Source organism: Neomonachus schauinslandi, chromosome 2 (genome assembly GCF_002201575.2).
Source record: "Neomonachus schauinslandi chromosome 2, ASM220157v2, whole genome shotgun sequence".
Taxonomy (NCBI): Eukaryota; Metazoa; Chordata; class Mammalia; order Carnivora; family Phocidae; genus Neomonachus; species Neomonachus schauinslandi.
Window position 1 is genome coordinate 64,685,383 of NC_058404.1, and position 20,646 is coordinate 64,706,028.

The following is a 20,646-nucleotide window of genomic DNA, read 5'->3' on the forward strand; positions in this document are numbered from 1 at the left end:
CTAAAATTATTAAATACTTAGGGATAGATCTGATAAAAGAAGCACAAGACTGTACATTGAAACCAACAAAACACTGCCGAGAGAAATTAAAGACCTACATAAACGGAGAGATCTAGTGTATTCACAGATTGGGAGCCTCAATGTTGTGGTCAATTCTCCCCCACCCCAAATTGACTTACAGATTTAACACAACCCCAATTTTTAAAAAAATCCCAGCAGGCTTTTAAAAAATAAGCTGTCTAAATATAAAATTCACATAGAAATGCAAAGGAACTAGAATAGCTAAATCAATTTTTAAGAAGAACAAATTTGAAGGAATAACACTACCTAATTTAAAGACATATTATAAAGCAACAGGAATTAAAGAATGTAGTAATATTCATCGAGACTGACAAATAAATCAATGGACCAGAATGGAGTCCAGAAACAGACCCACACATATATACTCAAATAATTGTTTTAACAAAGATGCAAAAGCGATTCAATAAGGAAAGCATGGCCTTTTTAATAAATGCAAAAAAATATTATCCACGTCTCCTTCTATATTTAAAATTAACTCAAACTTTAACCTATAAATGTGAAACCTAAAACAATAACACCTCTAGAAGAAAACATAGGAGAAAGCCTTTGGGTTAGGCAAAGATATTTAGATATGACCCTAAAAAAATCCATAAATGAACAAATTGGTATCCTGGATTTTGTCAAAATTAAAAACATCTATTATTCCAAAGTCATTGTTAAGTTAATGAAAGGTCAAGCCACACATTGGGAAAAAATATTTCCAAATGATATAGCTGATAAGGGACTTGTGTTTCACTTGTATAAAGAACTCTGAAATCTCAACAGTAAAATAATCAAACAACCCAACAAATTAAAATGGACAAGGCATTTCAATAAACACTTCATCCAAAAAGTTACACAGATGGCAAATGAAAACATAAAAGATGTTCAACATCATTAGTCATTAGAGAAATGCCAGTTAAAACCCACAGTGATACCACTATGCACCTATTAGAACGGTTAAAATTAAACAGGCTGATCATACCAAAAGTTGGGAAGGCTACGGAGGAACTGGAACCCTCACTCATTGCTGGAGGAAGTATAAAATGGTATAGCCACTATGGGAAGAAGTCTGGCAGTATTTTAAATAGTTAAACATATGCCTATGATATAATCTAGCTATTTCACCCCTAGGTATTTATCTGATAGAAATAAAAACGTATGTTCTTACAAAGACTTGCACATTCAGTAGTCCCCAAACTGGACACAGCACAAATGTTCATCAAGTGAACAAATAAACAAATTGTAGTATGGCCATACAATAGGAATGCTATCAGCAATAAAAGGAATGACTATTGATACAAGATACAATGCGTGAATTTCAAAATAATTAAGCTGAATGAAAAAGGCCAGACAAAAAAAGACCATATATTGTTATAATAAACTCTAGAAAATGCATGCTAATCTATGACAAAAGACAAAAATGCCTATCACTAGTTGCCTGGAGAAGGTGCAGGGGAAGAGTTGGGTGGGAGAAATTACAAAAGGATAAGAGGAAACTTTGAGGAATGATAGATACATTCATATTCTTCATATATTTATATCACCTGGGGTGATAGCCTCGCAGGTGTATAAGTCAAAAATTATCAGCTTTTACACTTTAAATATGTGCAGTATACATGTCCCTTATCTCTCAAAGTCACTTTTTAAAATTGTGTCAACAAAGCACTGTTTGGGGCTTGGTGGCTCACAGTTGTTCAATTCTTGCTTCTTCCAACTAATTATAGGGTAGAAGCCTTCCCACTACCACTCCACTAGATGTCCAAGGCTGACCACCCCCCTTCCTCTATGTGCAAATATTCTGGAACACTGTAAAAGGGAGTGTCTGCCCCAGCTCTGCAGATGGGAGAAGAGCATTGTGGCCCAGAAGAGGACACTCCTTTTTGGTAGCCAATGGCTGAAGCAGTGGATGGAGGTAAAATCCTGTCCTCCCGGGCTCCACTGATGGGATGAATAATAGGCTAGAACACAAGTGCCGACAATCAGAGGTTTTTAAGTTAAGGCTGGATGGTCTTAGAGAGGTGACTCAGACCCTGCATGGATTCCATCTTGTCAGCAATGTCTCCCAAAGTGGTCCTCTGTTAGACACATTCTCCCTGAAGAGTGAGACCTCTCTGCCTGCTAAAGCAGCTTGTAGATGACTCCTGTTCTCATCCAGCCTCCCAACATGGGTATGTTTTTCCTCCTCCCTCGATCCTTTGACCTCTTCTTAGCACAAAGGAAAACTTCCTTCAAACTTTCCTGATTATCAATCACTCCCCTTATCTCTCCACCTCCATTCTGTTGGGGCTTCAAAGAAATAAAGATATATATGAATTAAATTTCCATTTTAAAATGGTCTGAATGTTTATATACTCATATGTTGCATATGCACATAAAGAAGAAAAGATTAAAGAGACACATTGAAGATGAGATTACTCATGATTTTATTTGATTTGCTTTTCTGTCTTTTATCAGTTTTCTATAATGAACATGCAGTTAAAAAAAGCAATGAGCTAATATAAAGCAAGAACTGTGAGAGACATGCAAGTGTTTATGTGAAAGGAAAGGGGGCTTCATATAGAGAGAGAGAATTTAAAAATAAATGAAAAGATACAACCAAAGGGTCCAGAGTCACAGGGAATGACTAGTTTGGACGGCAGAGGGACATTTTGGCCTCTTCTTCAATAAGAGGAAAGGAAATAAGAAGGGTGTGATGCAGTTATAAATACGGTTTTAGTCTAAAGACAGGAAGTTAAGGGAGTTTACCCTTGAGAGTATCAATGTTCTCCAAAGTAGAAGCTATATTTACTAAGACCCACTGTTAAGACATCAGTTCTTTCCCTCCCTTGGAGGGAAAAACAAGTAGCGGAAACTACTAGTCAAGTCACCCTCTCTCCAGTTTGCCCTCCATCTAGTTATAAGAACAGCCTTTAAAAACCCTGGTAAGCCTTAAACCCTAAACTCCTTCCTATCTTTCTCCTTGGAGATTGCTTAAACTTGGACCACACCTCAAATCCATGGCCTGGGACAATCCACATCCTTCTTTAAAATTAATGTATTTATCTTTTTATTATGTTCAGTTAGCCAACATACCATATATCATTAGTTTTTGATGTAGTGTTCAATGATTCATCAGTTGCGTCTAACACCCAGAGCTCATCCCAACACGTGCCCTCCTTAATGCCCACCCACATCTTGCACCTGCTTTCTGCAAGCACTTGTAACATCTTTTCTGTTTCTATATACTCTGTCCATACAGGCTATCCGACCTCTGTTCATATAAATCAAAGATCAGTCACTTTGTGGATTTTGTCCCCAAATTCACTTACCTCACCATTTGGTGAGTCCAGCAGCAGGTGAGCAATCTCATCATGAAGCCAGAGGCATCCACCTCCTCTCAGCTACCCAACAAACTTAACTCCTCCTTCTCCCCATTTCCTCAGAAGGACAGACAAACTCTGTCTGGTGTCTCACTCAAAGAGATCAGCCCACATTTGTGTCCCTGTGGTCTTGCTTTTCACTTCAACTAGGCACAATGAAATTTCTTTTGAACAAATTCCATGAGGGAAATCTGGGAAGAACATCTGCTACTTTTCCCCACACATTAATCCATGTCGATCTTGGGCTCCAGATTCCCTGGCTTTGGGTTGATACTCAAGGCTCTTCATCATCTGGTCCTGCCCACTCTCCCCACCTCACTGCTTGCCTTTTCACCTCTTGCTCACACTCTGAGTCTTTGCAGTTTCCTCAGACAAATCTCTATTTACAGAACCCTGTAAATTTTCACATAACCTGAAGTTCACCTTCCCCTCTTTCCCTTTTGTCATGCTCAGCTCAAGCACTGGAAGCATTTTATGATCTTTAATAGAAAGGGGATGTTTAAAAAGGGGGGGGGATGTTTAAATGGGAATATTAAACATTCCTGCTCCATTTTCAATGTGGATAACTGACCTTCACCTCTTGTCTTTTATAAGGACAAGTTAGTAGAATACTATTAGATTGGCTTACTATTTGATTCCTAACCCTTTGCAGGGATTCAGTGGCATTAGAGAAATTGACAACTGAATCTGCTGTGGAAAAAGGTGTTTTATCAGAATTTTAATGACTGGGAATGAAGGACCTGGGTGAGAGGAGCAAGAACCCCATTTTTATTAGACTTCCAAAGAGACTGGAGGAAAAAAGGACAGGCTATTAAATGAGAACTTTTGAATAAGAATTCCTCTTGTATTCACTTTTCACTCTTAAGGTCTAGGAAGAAAAATGGAATCTGTTCTAGAATGTGAACAAGTATTGCTTGTGTCTCAAGAAATTCCACAGAGAGAGTAACCAGACGTAAGGGATCCTTGCTCAAAACAGATTTCTTGGCAAGGGCTCTGGGAGGTCCAGAACAAATTGTTTTTGGTGTCCTCTAAACTGACAGAAAATGCTTGGCTACCCAAAAGCTTTCCTTGGTTGAAAGCAACTTCTTCTTAAATGGAAGAACACAAGGTTTGGGGATGGCAGGATGGGACACAGTTGTCTTTCTTATACGGCAAAATATGGAAACAATTGAACATTCCCACGTAAACAGGAACAAGCGTTGCTCATTGTCTCCCACCACCAGTAGGCTGAGAATCAGCATTTGAGATTTAGAATCCATTCTAAGTGCTGCAAATGAGGAAATTGGCCAGTTGTGGTTGTTTTCCAAACATGTCACGTTCCCCAACCCTAAGTTTCATTTCTAGCCTCTGGAGATTATATGTACCTCCCCCCCTTCCCTGGTCCGGTGCTTCCTTATTTTGTAAGAAGTGGATATGTTACTATTAAATCAATTAAAGGGAGAGCAGTTTAAAGCAAGGGCTCTTAATCCGGAAAGTGTCTCAGACCTCTCTGAGAATTCAATGAGAAGTATGAACCTCTCCCCAGGAAAAGTAAATGCAACATTTTACATACAATTTAGGGAACTTATATACCCCTAGAAACTCCAAAGAACTCCACTATTGAATAAAAAGGCTTCAGTTTTGGGACAAAGCTGGGACTGAGCAAAGGCTCAGTCTCTAAAATGCCAAAACAAGTTTAAAGGTAATATAGTGAGCCAACTAATTATGCTTGATGTCAAAGTACTGATAAAACTGATTTTATTTGTGTTATCCTTGTGTTATTATATCTAAAATATGAATCAATAGTTAGAGATTAAAGCTTCACTGTCTGCCATTTAAGCTGGAGTAGAATAAAATATATTTATTTATCAGATTTATTTCAAATGTTTATGTGAGAGTAAAACACCACCACCAACAGTAAGAACTCAACCCAGTCACATTATACCACAGCGTTCAGATGTGACACTACTCTTAAAGCAGGTTGGAAATAAGATGAAAAAAATTTTTTTTGTCTAAAAATAAGTATTGACAAGGAGAGTTGTCAGTAGAATTGACATTGGACAATGGAGACTCCATGGAGAAACCTCTCTTTTTCTTTGCTGCCACCCAAAGGAATATTTTAGAAAGGTAACTACACACATTCACACACACACACACACACCCACACACACACATGCGCGCGCGCGAGAAGACAGTTGGGAGAAGGATAGACGCATTCATGAAAGCAAAGTCCAATGGGCAATCATACAGCGCCCCATTCTAATACTCGAAGCTCCGCAATTACGACGCTGATGTAAACTTCGTGAAAACAGGAATTTGGCTTATCTTGTTCCTCGCACCTAGAAAATATCTGAAACGTTGTGATGCTTCAGTAATCAGCTCCTGATTGAAAAAATCCACTACTCAATAGAGCTTGGAAAACAAACAAACTACATACACTTAGAGTATTACTCTGGGCAAATCAGTTCAGTTCTCTGGGCCTCAGTCTCTCCACGTAGAAAATGAGGGGTTAAAATTGGGTCTTCTTAAAAGACTTCCAATATTCCCAATCTCTGTGATTCTGCTTCGTGCATGGGTACTTTCTCTTAGAATGCAAAGCTATGATCATTTTAGGTACAAAGAAAGAGCACTGGCCTATGTATAATCACTGAGGAGGAAAGAAGGGAGACACAAAATAAATAAACATGAGGAATGTATATTTCTGGGATGTGTTTATTTCTTCTAGGGAAGAACCTCAATAGATGGCAGTGGCAATTCCAGGAGTCCTAGGCAAGGTTTGAAATCCGTAGACAAGGAGGAAGAGGCCACTTTATGGAATGCGGTCCAGTCATTCCCTTTGTTTTCATTATGAAGTCACAGCCCATAATAAACTATCCCCACGGACCCAACACCATAGATCTGCCCGCTCAGCATGCCTGGAGCGGTGATATACTGGCATCTCTTCCTGAATGTATCATAGGATACTTTTCACCATGAACTTGAAGAGGAAGCAGACAACCGAGTATTGGTTGAATATTTTAAAGTAAATTTTGTTTAAGTGCATCTATTAAGTCTGTATGTAATTTGTGTTCTTACGTGACGATACTCCTCAATCCAGACTTAGGTGAGTTTTTTGGGGGGTAAGGGTGGTGGCACGGAAGTGGAAATATTTTCACTCTTGTGAAAAAATATTAGAAATTACAAATTCTCTCTAAAATGTTTCCCTAAATTTTTCTTCCCTCAGAAAAGTAACCTTCAATCTTCAGCCTACAGAAAAATCAGTTGGAGTGATTATTAAGAATGCCGATTCCTAAGTACCCCCATATGGATCTGGGACAGAGCCTCAGAATTTGCCATTTTAACTGTTACCATATCAACTCCAATGCCCATGTGCGAGAGTGCCACATAGACTTACTTGTCCATTTCTTTCTTTTTGTCCTGCCCAAGTCATCTTCCTATGTGATATCATTGCACCATCTAGTGGATGATTTCACTCAGCAATTTTTTTTTTTCTTACACTACAAATGTCTTGCTCAAAACTTGAAGGAAATCTCATTTCTCGTGAACTACTTGAAAGCAAACAATGGGAGATCAGGAAAAGGTTTAGAAGAAAAAAATGTTTACTATAACATCAAATTCCTGTATTTGTAGATATACATTTAATATGTAATATACATACATTTTATAAAAAGAGAACATTGTAATCCTGATATGTTTGAATGTAATGTATCTAATATGCTTTATTCAAATATTTTAGCAACTTTGGATTTACTGGCCACAATTTTTTAGACTATTTATACCTGTAGTATTGATATTCTCACATACAAGTTTTCTATAAATGCCTTCCAGCACATCAGTACAAAAACTTGGGTCTTCCAGACTGTTCTCTCTGAGCATCTTTTAGTACTCAGTGGCCCTTGAGACCCCTTGAGTCACCCCTAAGAGCCTCAGCTCTTTCCAAGTTTCTGAAAGCACGGGATGTCTGTTTTTTTTACCTCATGGCTCCTATCTCTGAAAAACTGGTTATTGATGTTAGTACTCCAAGGATCACAAATTCAGTTGCTCACAGGCAGCAAGCAGGTAATATAAATGAGTCAGGTAAGCGGGGTATATACCAAAGAGAGTGGTGGGAACGAAGGCGAACTGAGTTTGTTACATTTCAAGGAATTCAAAAACTAGTAATGTTTTTGAGCCCACAATGGGCCCAAGAGCAGTATGGGCCCCTGGCTTACTTGAGGGTTTACTAAATGTTAACTATGTATGGATGTTATCTTCTATAATTCTAACAAATACGCTGTATAAGAAATAGTATCATTATCCCCATTTTACCCACAAGGAAACTGGAGCTTAAGGAGGTAGGTCACTTGCCCCACATCAGACAGTTGAGACTTCCTGCCCGTGGCTCTGATCCAGGTTGGCCTAACCCCAGAGTCTGTGTTCTCAGTGACTTCATTCCAGAGCCTCTCTGAGCATGTGGCTTCTTGCCTGTTTGACCTGACTGGCACTTTGTGCTCCTCACCTCCCACTCGGACCCCTTGCTCCTACCCCAACTCTCCCTGCTCCCCCTGGTTCTTTCCAACATTTTCTGTGTTCATTTGGCCTCTGGTGCTACTAGTGTCTTTGCATTTGGACAGTTTCTCATCTGGTAATTTACATCTCTCTGCATCAGCATGTTTCTTAGTAACTTATTACTCACATTGTAAACTAATGTGACAATCATATTGATACAATTTATTTTTACTACTATTGCTTTAAATAAGTGCACCTTCTCCTAGAGCTTTAAAATGGTATTTCTGGGATGCTTAGATTTTTGTGCTAAGTTGGATTTGCCCTGATAGAACACCTCTACTCTTCTACTCAACTAGGCTGCTTCCAAAATACTGTAAAGTCATACCAACTCTTCTCAGTAAAGTACTATTGTATCGGTTGGCCTCAAAAAATGTTTGTTTTTGAAAAGCAAATGTTAAGAGTCATCTTGTATAGAAACCCAAGTTAATTACCTTTTGAGGACAATAAGTTATTTCTTTCACTTATCCATTCACAGATAACTTTTGGGTTGTGCAATCACGAAGATAGAATAGAGGCCCTGGGGCGTATTTCTGGATGTTTCCTATCAGGCTGGCTCTCATGTCCTCCTTTACTCAGGAAAGCATAATTATAATCCATACACCCACATTAATGCTTTCCATTTATCTGGACTGTTTGAGTCCCTTCAGCCTTTTATGAAAACTGTCACCCAGAACAGTATTTATTTGGGAAGTCTTAACATAACATTTTGAATTGAATTTCCAAACAAAAAGAAAGAAAACTAACTGGGGCATGCATATATCACAGCTGGTGATATATTTTTTTTAATCCTAACAGAAAAGAAGCTACCATTGTGCAGCCTTTTGAATGATTCTACCAAGTTTATGCAGAGTAAATTATCCACTTACCCTTCTTTGTACAAATAGTTAACAAAAACAGACTGTATTTCCCTGCTATGAGATTCACTATTCAGGAAAAAAAAAAAAAAAAAAAAAACCTATTTGTACTTGGAAAATAGATGGGGATAGGTGGCTTTGACTGCCTTAATTCTGTGTGGACAAATCCCAGCTCATCTGTTCTTCATCCTTCGGCTATGTTATCAACATGATGCGTTAATCTAAAAGGTAAAGACAATTGAAGTGTAATTGGATATGGTGCTGCAAGTTCCAAGTTATGATAGTCACTAACATTTATTGAATTCTTGTTAAGTACATGATACTGCTCCACCCTTATATGCATTAACTCACTTCAACTTGACTCTGTAAAGTAGGTACTGTTCTTATCACGATTTACAGGAAAGGAAATGGAAGGACAGAGAATTAAAATAACTCACCCAAGATCACACAGCACTTAGTGGTAGAGTCAGAATTTGAACCCAGAACCCTGTTTTTTTTTAACAAGTACCCCTTGAATCCCAAACACGGTAAACTTTGAAACTGCCTAGCTCATTCCTCAGTGCTGGATTCAGCCGAGCCTGGGTGTAGAGATTGGGCATTAGCTCCCCAGAGGATTCTGTTAGACAGCCAAGTCTGAAAACTACTTGTAATTTTAAAAGATTCCTAGAACTGAATAATTTTTACTTTTATTCCCCTCCATGTTCAGGCAATGTCCATTATTCAGTAACTCTAAATACTGAAGGAGACAAACTGAGCGGTAGCAAGATATAGCCACTGATTTCAGATTCCCAGGTGTTCCTCCTCTTTGTGGGAAAAATGTAGAAGCCATTTCTCAGAGAGACTGCCAGTTACTTGCAGTATTATCTTTACCTAACCTGGGTATCCATGACTGTTTCCCCCAACTATAAATCAACATGTGCTCCGATGATCGCAACATGGTAATTGTTAATCCTGTATTTGCATTTCGATTGGAGTTTTGGATGGTTCATTCATCACTGTTTGTGCCTGCAGATTTTTTGGATATAGGTCCTAACCCCTCTTGCAGTACAAGACCATCTCCTCTGGTCCTGTTGTCAAGAGACATAGAGGAGCTACACTCAACCAAAAGTAGAGAACTCGCCTTCAAATGGGACCATGCACGAAAGATGTGAAATCATTCATGTCAGTGGACCCAAAGTGGAAGAGGGAACTATGGGGGGGGAAAGGATGATTTTAAGAGATTATAGTAGTCGCACAGGACATTTATGGATATAACATTTGAGGTTTGGGCTCTCTGTAAGAAAACCCGGAGATCCATGTACATGGTTATTTGTAATTCTGTTGAGAGACAAGTTTGAATCATGGACACTTTCTGACTTTTGTCAGATAGTGAGCCCCTTAACTAATCAGTGAGCTTAACCAACTACTCACCCTCCACATCTCATTCTGGTTGTCTTGTTTCCCATCTATCATCAGGTTTATAGTAAATACCACTAAAAGAGGGGTGCCTGGGTGGCTCAGTCAGTTGGGCATCTGCCCCTGGTTCAGTCATGATCCCAGGGTCCTGGGATTGAGCCCCGCATCGGGCTCCTTGCTCAGCGGGGAGCCTGATTCTCCCTCTGCCTGCTGCTCCCCCTGTTTGTGCTCTCTCTCTCTCTCTCTGACAAATAAATAAATAAAATCTTTAAAAATATATATCACTAAACCCCTGAAGAGGTCACAGTTTTTTTCCAGGGTTCTTCAATCCATTTTTAAGAGAGAAATGATTTACCAAGGCATATCTGTGAACTCGGGGATCCATTAAGGGCTCAAGAGTTATGCCTCATAAATGTAAAGAGTCTGTTGTTTGGTTCTCTCCCACAGTATTTGAATTATAACTAAGAAAATTAGATTTTAATATGTTTTCATGTGCCGTAACACTAATTTGAAAATTAAAATTAAAAATGAGATAGTTTGGGGCGCCTGGGTGGCTCAGTCGTTAAGCGTCTGCCTTCGGCTCGGGTCATGATCCCAGGGTCCTGGGATCGAGCCCCGCATCGGGCTCCCTGCTCCGCGGGGTGCCTGCTTCTCCCTCTCCCACTCCGCCTGCTTGTGTTCCCTCTCTCGCTGTATCTCTCACTGTCAAATAAATAAAATCTTTAAAAAAAAATGGAATAGTTTAGTGATTAATGAGCTAACACTGAATTTATTTCAAACAAATTCACTGATTTTGTAATTGTTCATTCAGCTTGAAATATTTATATCACAGCCAGGTAACCAAACTGGTCTGTTGATTTCCCTTTCCTGGACTACTAATTAGTTTATGACAGGGAGTGGCAAGTGCTATTCCTAGGGTAGACTCACGGAGGTCACCATACAACTCTGCCAAGTGTCATGAGGCAGGTGCGTCTCAAGATCTACCTTGCATCAGAATCACCTGAGGGTTAGTTAAAACACAGATTGTAGGACCCCACCTCCAGAGTTTCTGATTCAGTAAGTCTGGTGTGGGGCCCAAAATACTGCATTTCCAACATTAAAAGCTCAACTCTGGCATTTTAAAAATTTTAAGAGTTTATTTGAGGAAACTCAGTTTGAATCAGGCAGTACAAAACCAGAAATGGTTGGGAGCTCTTTATCCACAGGATCCAGGGGAGAGACTTATATAGAGGAAATGCAGAAGCAAAGAAAGGTAATCATTCAATTGGCTGTAGCTCAAAGTCTAGTTGGCTTTTTGTGATTGGTTATCCCGAGGTTTCCATTGCTGAGCCTTCAGGCATGTATAGGCTTAGATTTGGGTTAGCTTAGGTAGGCTGCCGTGGTATTAGAGCCGCCTCCGCCCAGTGGCCTCCTTGTTTCGTTAATTTAACACCAACAAGCCCCAAGCTGATGCTTTTGCGGAACACTTTTTAAGAACCACCGCCCCAGGAGACAGATTCGTAAATACAGAGAACAGACTGATGGTTGCGGGGACAGGGGCTGGGGATCAGGGTGTGGGATGTACAGACTTTCAGTTATGGAATGACTAAGTCACCGGGATCAAAGGAATATAGTCAATGGCATCATAATAGTGTTGTAGCGTGAAAGATGGTAGCTACACTTGTGGTGAGCAGCGGGTAGTGTATAGACTTGTGAATCACTCACTATGTTGTACATCTCGAACTAATGTAACATGTGTCAACTATTCTTCAATTAAAAAAAAAACAAAAAATCACTGCCCGCACGCCAGTGGGCCCTCTAGAAACTTCACCAATATTGTAAACCTCAGAACTTTTGTAGGGTTTACTTACTATCCTCGGGCAGAATACATCTTACTAAAGCATGCAGATAAAAAAAAATAAAAATCTAATTTTAGATGTGCTGTCCCGGATATTATTTTCACGCACGTGCAGTAAAATTCTACCATATGGTAAGTAGATTCAGAATATTTTAAGTGTTATGACAGGGAGGGACAATTAGGTGTGGTTTTGCATTTATGCTGGTTGCTGAAATGACTAGAAAGAGCTGCACAGCTGGCTGGCTGGGAGCTCCTGAGTCTGGCTCTAGGCAGGGAAAATAGTCTTGGTTACTCCTACGGTATGGTCCTCATGCCACCTGGTGGTAGTTATTTGCTCCATCATTCAATAGACTGCTGATCATTCTGGTTTTAAGGCCATTAAGAAAGTTAGAAAATGTAGTTGGAACTATGTCAAGGAAGAAAAGGAAGTGGAATTAGTAAAGTAGTCCCCAGCCCGTGTATTTTGATATTGTGCAAATGAACTGCCTTTATTCTTCACTGACAGGAAGATTTTAAAAGACATTCTTATTGGACGGTATTTCTTAAATTGTATTTTAGGACAGAATACCAATACAAGTAATTGAAACTAGAAAACCTGCACAGTTAGATTTAGCTAGCATGAATGGAAAATTTCACAGAAACAATCTTTGCATCAATTTATACTCCAATTTGGAAGTCCTCAGAAAAAAATCTAGTTGTATATTTCTAAGTGAATAACAGAGTTCTGCTCAATTCTTTCTATTGTTGAGGGGTTTCAGTAAGGCACCAAAGGGCAAGAACAATAAAACAGGTACCAAAGACCCAGACATTGTAAAGCCTACAGCAAGGTCCAAAACCATCCATGTAGAAGGTGCTAAGATTTTGTGAAACTGGTTTGGCCCCCATTAGCTTATCTCCCATTTTGAAAGAGTAAAAGAGGACTTGCAGACGGATGGGGGCAGCATAAAGGTTTGTAGAAAGTGGGGTGGTGTGCTGTGGTGCATGGCTGTCCCTTGCCCCTCAGGGCAGGGAAAGGGAGCTGCCGGTTTCTCAGTTCCACCAGCTTCCTTGAGTCAGCTTGGAGACACACGTGTCCTTTTTTTTTTTTTTAAAGATTTTATTTATTTATTTGACAGAGAGAGAGAGAGCACAAGTAGGCAGAGTGGCAGGCAGAGGGAGAGTGAGAAGCAGGCTTCTCCAGGAGCAGGGAGCCCGATGGGGGGCTCGATCCCAGGACTCTGGGATCATGACCTGAGCTGAAGGCAGATGCTTAATAACTGAGCCACCCAGGCACCCCCACATGTGTTCTCTTAAAACTGAGGAACTTGGGGACGGATATTTGACTGGAGCCTGAATAATCCGAAGAGGAAAGGCAATGGCCCGCTGCCCTGCTGTGGCAAGGTGAAAGTGAGGCTGCGCCGTCTCCAGAGAGCTGTGTGTCATCAGAGACGGAGCAAAGGCTGATATTTTCTGTGTGCCTGTGGGCAAAGCCAACACAGAGTCCTCTCCTAAGTGGAGTGTGAGAATTCGCATCTGGAACAAGGGCGCGGGTGAGGCCGACCCTGCTGCTGAGCGGGGGCCAACCTGACACCTGACCCAGGGAAGTTCTTGTCTCTCCCATCTCCGTTCGGAGAGATCCCAACGGTAAACATCGCACCCGGGCTCGCGGGGACCTCAGCATACACTGCTTCGTAAAACTGGACAGGGGAGCACAAAGGCTGTGTGCATCTGGACAGCTTATCACTTTCCTGACCCAAAAGCTTTGGTGAAGTGGCATTTAAATTTCAGCATTCCAAATATTAAATCAGAGCCCCTTCATGGCAGCTTTGTTAAAATATGATTTCTATCCTTGCCTTTTCGATCCATTCCTCAGCGTGAAGTCTTGCAAAACGTACTCAAACTTTGGATATAAGCGTGAAAACACGCGGAGATGGATGAACATTTTACAAAATGCACGGATTGCTGTTGGCACTCTGTGCTGAATATTGGGTGCAATAATGTAATCATTAGGGAGAGGGCACTGCGGCATTGCATTTACCTGTGTGCTGTCTCTTGAATTCCCAAATAGTCCCTGTAAGAATTTATAAGGGAAAGCAAGAGAGTCTGATGGTCCCTTTACACTTCACTTCCCCCTTAAAATGTGACTGAGTTCAGGAAGTGACAACTTAGGAGATTCTATTGTCTGGAAGCAGAAGGAGGCTTTACAAATGGCTTGGTCCATCCCTGTCAGCCCCATGGATATTTTTTTCTTTGAGGCTCATTACATTTGAAAAATGTGTTTCAGCCATTCCGTCAAAATGCTCCTTAGATTTAAGAAGACACAATTCTTAAGGTTCTTTTTCTGCAAATGATGGTTGATTTGGTCTGGATATTCTGTTTACTGTAGGTATTTTCATCCACTCAGAACATTTAGGAAATTTGAACTTGTAAAGCCACTTTTCTGTACCATCCTGCATTTTTTATTTGGTCACATTGGCCATAAAGATAATTCACAAGTTATTAAATCACAAAATGTTATTGCCAAGTGATAATATTCTATTTTATAATTATACAGGCTGTTCAGATGAACATGACAACGAATCAATGACAAAATGGAATTTTAAAAATCAATCTTTCACAGATATGGCGTGAACTTTTGATAAAAGCCAAGATATACATACTAAAATCTTCGGTTCAATGTTGATTAATTAAAAATAGATCCTAGATTGAAGCACCTGGTTTTCTCAGAGCCACATTACCACGATTTCTCCATTATTTATTTGGAATAATATATAAAATATAGTTTAAGGAAAAAGAAAGTACAAGATGAAGTGTGAAATTTTTAATTGGCTCTAAGAGCCCCTTACAAGGAAAACTGTGTTGATGACTAGCCAGTAGGAGGGGAATAGATGGCGTTTGGAAATGAAACCTTTATTTCTCTAAAGGCTTTACCAAACTTTCTGGAGCATCCTGATCAGACATTAAGTATTGGGCCTTCTTACAAATGAAATTATAGGATCTTAATCGTCAGACTGGAAGGGAAGTTAGGAAGTATCCATTTAATTCTTTTATCAGGAATTGTATTTGACAGCAAGTAGCAGAGTCCTGAGAAACAATGGCTCCATCAGACAGGGCTTTATTTTCCTCGCATGTAAGTGGGCATCCAGAGATGAACCATTGTTTGTTGGACTGAGATCTCTCCAATTCTCAAGACTTTTCCTTGAGGTTGCAAGATGGCTGTTGGGACTCCTACCGTTAATTATGAATTCCAGGTAACAAAGAAGAGAAAATGAAGGGAAGGAAGAAGGGGCAGCTCCTGTGCCAGGAAGACAAAAACTCGATACCCCAGTCGATAGCCATCTCAGCTCATTGGCGGAAACCAGCCATTGCCCACCTCTGCCAGGAAAGGTTGGAAAGCAGCTTTTAGCTGGGCACGATGTCACCCCTCACAGAATGAGTCTGTTGGTAAAGGAAAAAGGGAAGAATGTATCCTCCTCCCAAACCTCTGTCACAGCCTCTGCCTCAGTCGGCATCCTATGGAGATGAGGCAACTGGCCCAGAGAAGTTAAACAATTTCACCCATGTCTCCATGCGGGTGGCCAAGCCAGGACTTATGGAGCACGAACGTATGCCCTCACCTTCGACTGAATTGTACATGGAATTATATGTGGGGATGGGTGGGAAAGGAATGGGGTCCTCTGAAGTTCTAAAGATTTTGCTTTAGCGAGAGCATAATAAGAATGGAAAATATCATGGTTTCTTGAAAGTCTGGCACTGCAGTTCACCTCCAATAAGATCACAGTGATTTGATTTTCCTTTAGAAATAGTGCAAAGAAAACTAAACACACAATTCCTAACAGAGAAATGAAGCGGTACCGTGGCTGGCAAGGCATCCAAATTTTGAGAGTCTGTTTCTCCAAAATAAATAAACACATATTCCCTCATATAAACCTTAACTCACTACTGTAAAAACTGCGGCCCTCTTTCTCTCCCAGGAGGGAGCAGCCTCTACTTTCTGAGGAGTGTGACCAAAGGAGAGTGATTTTTGAGAGTAATGGTAGCAGCAAATCAAGACTGTGCTTGAAAGGATACTTTTCTCCCATTGCCCAGATGCTCAAATGTGTTCTCTAGGACAAGGGCTGTGAGCAGATGGTGACTTTCTCTCATCAGATATCATTCAGCCATTCAAACACTTGTTAATGTACATTCAAGAATGCAACACTGTATCCGGTTAAGTATTCATCCAAGAAGAGATTACTTATTACTACTTATAATCTAGTACCACAAAGAAGTGATATGCAGAAACCTGAAAGGAAATGTTTTCTAAAATTTCTAAAAATTGTGCAACAGTAAAACTATCCCAAGGAAACTACAGGCTAGCAAAACAGAAATTATTTGATTTAATTTGTTTGGAGAATAGGAAAATATTTCTTTTCATTTTAATAAATAAGCTATATATAACTCCAGGGGTTATGATTCCGTATCTTTCCCAACACAAAGACTTATTTGAATGTTGTTGTGTTATGTGAAATTGTGGATATTTTATGTTTTTCCTCTATTCATTGTCTATGTCTGGGATATAAATGGGGAGCAAATTTCCCTAGCTAGAAACTCAGCATTGTGTGATTCATTTATGATTGCAGTGGGAGAAACTACAGATGACCACGAGCGAAAGGAGGAAAATATTCTGCTCTGTCACATTCCACGTAATCGCCATCACCTGTGTGGTTTGGTCTTTGTATGTATTAATAGATCGGACAGCGGAGGAAATCAAGCAAGGCAACGATAATGGTAAGAGCACGTCTCTCTCTTTTTTTTTTCTCCTCTTGGATTCTCTGACCACACCAGAGGTGGGTGGGGAAACTATTTCCCTACTGGGTCTTCATGTGTGATATATCAGCAAAAACAAGTACCGGCAATTAAGTCTTCTCCAATTATGTTATAAATACTCGGATCGAATATCTAGGGCTCCCCGGCTGAGATGCGAGATTGATTGTCCATTAAACCTTAGTAGGGACAAATATAGAGATGTCACACATCACTTCAGGCTTTTTAGGAGCTGAGTAGGGATCCTGTTCTGCCTGATGTGAAAAGACAAACAGTTGTGAAAGTGGAAGGTTTTTTCATTTTATTTAATTCACTGCAGTTGTTGCTTCTTTTAAAACATGATTAAGATGATACTCTAGTAAAGAATGTGTTGTAGCTTATTAATTAGTACCATATAATTTGATTGAGTAGTTTAACACTATGGCTTGAAATTTTAGCCATGCTAAGTTTAATTGTGAAAGATGATGTCAAGTCTGCAAAGAAAGTCATTTAAAAATCATTAAAGCAGAGTCTTACATCTGAAATGGATAATTTATTTAAAGCAGAGGGAAAAATAGGTGGTTTATCTTCACTTCCGAAGGTCCTCAGCTCCATTTCTCATCAGGCTCTATCTGTCTGCCTGTGGCCTAAATCAAAGCTGGTAAAAAAGTGAGAAAATAACCCCTACCCCCCACCAGGCCACTGGTGAACTTAAAAAGAGAACTTGTTCAGATGCTAACACTATAAGTTTGTAGTGTTCTAAAAGATGTCTATGTGTCTCCCTCAAAAAAAAAAGAAACTGAAAAAAGAAAAAGACGATAGGAAATAAGGGAGAGGAAGTGAGGGAAAGAATGAAGAAGGAAAAGAATATTAATAGGGAAAGTTTTGTTCTGCATTTCTTTGGATTCAGTAACAGCAGAAGGGACGGATGTTCCATTCTCACGCTTGCCCGCATGGTGGCAGCAGTGAGCACCGGCAAGCGCTCTCCTGGACGCTGGAGAAGCCGCGTGGGATGAAGGGACTGAGGACCCGTCCCGTCGGATGCGCGGGGATGTGGTCTATGTATTCAGAGAGAGAGAGAGAGTGTGTGTCAGGGTGGGGGAGGTGGGTGACAGAATTACAGTTCTCGCTGTGTGTGTGTGTGTTGGGGTGGGTGACAGAATTACAGTTCTCGCTCTCTTCTGAATGAGAGTAAAAGCTAGAAAAACAGGTGTGGCGAGGTTTGGTTGTTTTTCAGTTCAATATTACATTGACATCTACAATTTACAATTAATACCAAACTAGACTGTTTACAACTACATTCTGCATTGGTCCTGAGATACTGGATTAAAAATGTCTATTACATTCCTATTAAATAAGTTCCCTGAGGATAGGACCCCTCCCCCTTTTTTTTAACCCACGTCCCCTATAGTTACAGGTACCGGCCCAAGCTAAGTAACAGAAAGTGTGCCATAAACACAGCAGTCATCTACGTATAGAAAACAAAGATAACGCCCCACCACCAGCCCCACCTCAGCACACCCAGTGTAGGATCTTAGGACTCAAGTGTTTTCCTAGTGATCGAGGGCAGATCTGACAGCCAGAGACTTCATAGCTTTAGATGTCTGATTGAGAGTTCAGTGTTTGAGAATCCTAAGTCGCCCCCGTGTAGCCTTGCCTTCTCCCAGCAGTCACGCTGATGTGGTCTGGTCATTCCAGCCTGCAGGGCTCCTTCTGGTCTTCTCTAGCCACATGCCAGGGAAGAAAGATTAAAGGCACCTGTCCTAGACATAACAAGAAGCAATCTTTTGTCCTTCATATGTAGACAGTTCAGAACCCCTTTCTTACATTCAGTTACTCAATCCCACTTCTGAGACATGTGAGTGAATAGGGATCATTTATCCTACAATGACCATGACTATCTCAACTTCAGCCACCAGAGTCTCCAGAATCCAAGAAACCCATGGCCCCAAGCTTCCTTCCATTTATGTCACTCTGCCTGCTCATTCTCTAGTCCCCTGGATACCCACATCTTCAGTTGTCATTTCCATGCTGATAGCCAAGCCAAGTAATAATATATATTATTACTATATATATTACAGATTTATCTCCAGCTCGTACTGCACTCCGCATCATGCATCTGCCTCCTGAACCTCTCCATTTAAAGGTCTTCCAAGCACCCCAAACTTAGTGTGTCCAAACTTGTAATCTACTACCACTGACCACCCTAACACCTGTGGGAGAGGCATTATTAACATCGGGTCCCAAACCCATTTGGGTTTTCATTCCTCATCTCCCTCTCCCCCACTTCCGCCTTCAGTCAATCCCCAGATCCTATTATTCTACCTCATAGGCCTCTGGAATCTGTCCATGGCTCTCCTTTCCCACTGCTCTCATCTGTGTGCAAACTATCCTATCTTTTACTTGAAACCTGCAACAGCTTCTTTACTGGACTTTCTCCACTTCTGCCCACCTTTAACCCATGCTCAGTAATGTAATCACCGCCAAACACTGGGGCAAGTGGCCCAGTCAATGTTGCAGAAGGAATGATGAAGCGTGAACGCCTCACACCCACACTTTCCTACCTTTTATCTTTCTTTTAGAATTTTTCTCCAAAATGTTTTTGTTTTTTCATTTCTCAGTTCTGCGTGGATGCAGGATTTCAGACCAGAGTCTCCCAGTGAATTGTCACTCAGTCCCCTCAGTCAGATTTCCCAAAAGAAAAGCTTGAATGATAATCAAAGGTTGGCTTTATATATATATATAAAGGTCAGCTTTCTACTATACACTTTTAAAAATTATTTTCAGTTTCTTAAAAGCAAGTGGAAATGAGATAACTTTTATCTTTGGTGTTCAGAGCTTTTGAATTAGGAAGAGTATTTCTCAGAAAGCAGTGCCCATGAGGAGGGCACTGGTTAGGAGGGACAGCTCCTAACTCGGGTAATTTCCGGTGGAAACTATAGTGACTTCCGCAAAGGGAATCGTCTGTATTTGTATCCCGCAAAGGGAATGTCCAAATTGTATTTAAAGCCTGACTTCCCAAAGTACACATTTATGGGTAGTGTGGGCATCTGTATCAGTTGGGATTATGTTCATCTCCCTTTGGCACTGGGACCGTGAGTGCTGAGCCTGAATTTACTTTTTAAAATTTGAAAAAACTGCTTAATTTAAAAGTCAAAATATTTTCAATCGCCTTGAAAACCTTCAAAAACATTTGAAGAGGAACAAATTGTCCTTCTTTAGCCCAAACTGAGATTGAATATAAAACAGCAAAATTCTTTGAATTGTAATAACAATGCTAGAGAGAAAAAAAAATTCTTCCTGTGTTTTTAATGGTTGTTCTTTTAGACTAAATGAGCCTGCTGCTCCAGACAGCTCTCTCACTTTTCTATCACCTGTAATGACAAAAAAATAAAAAATAAAAAATCAGAGTCTCGGTACTTGAAACTTTAACACCCTCGATTACCCATCACTAACTCTAATTTGGTGGAGCGCTGCTCTTCCTGCCTTATCTTTACATACGCTAGAAAAATGCTCCAGTATACTATTTGTGTGTTAAAAACAAAACACAAAAATACAGACCAAGAAAACACAACAATGTATACTATTGGGGAGACTGTCGGTGCAGATTGGTTGTTAATGGAAGTATAGCTGCCATATAATATGTTTCAGGCGTACGACAGAGTGATTAGACAATTCTATACATTACAAAAGGCTCACCACAATTAAGGACAGTTGCCATCCGTCACCATATAAAGCTATTATTACTTTATTACTGACTGTAATTCCTACGCTGTCCTTTTCATCCCCATGACTTACTTAGACCTGGGAGTTCATACCTCCTCTCACCTACTTCAGCTTTCTCCGA

At 40.2% G+C, this 20,646-nt stretch overlaps 1 protein-coding gene across 2 annotated transcripts in view; it reads left to right on the forward strand.

The window, feature by feature from the left end:
* The window catches only part of MARCHF1 (membrane associated ring-CH-type finger 1), a 315,590-nt gene that overhangs the window by 287,829 nt on the left and 7,115 nt on the right, over positions 1-20,646 (forward strand). For both annotated transcript variants that reach the window (XM_044912584.1, XM_021698716.1), the window contains one exon: positions 16,637-16,784. In XM_044912584.1, coding sequence (XP_044768519.1) covers positions 16,637-16,784 — 148 coding nt within the window. The remainder of the gene's footprint in view (positions 1-16,636; positions 16,785-20,646) is intronic.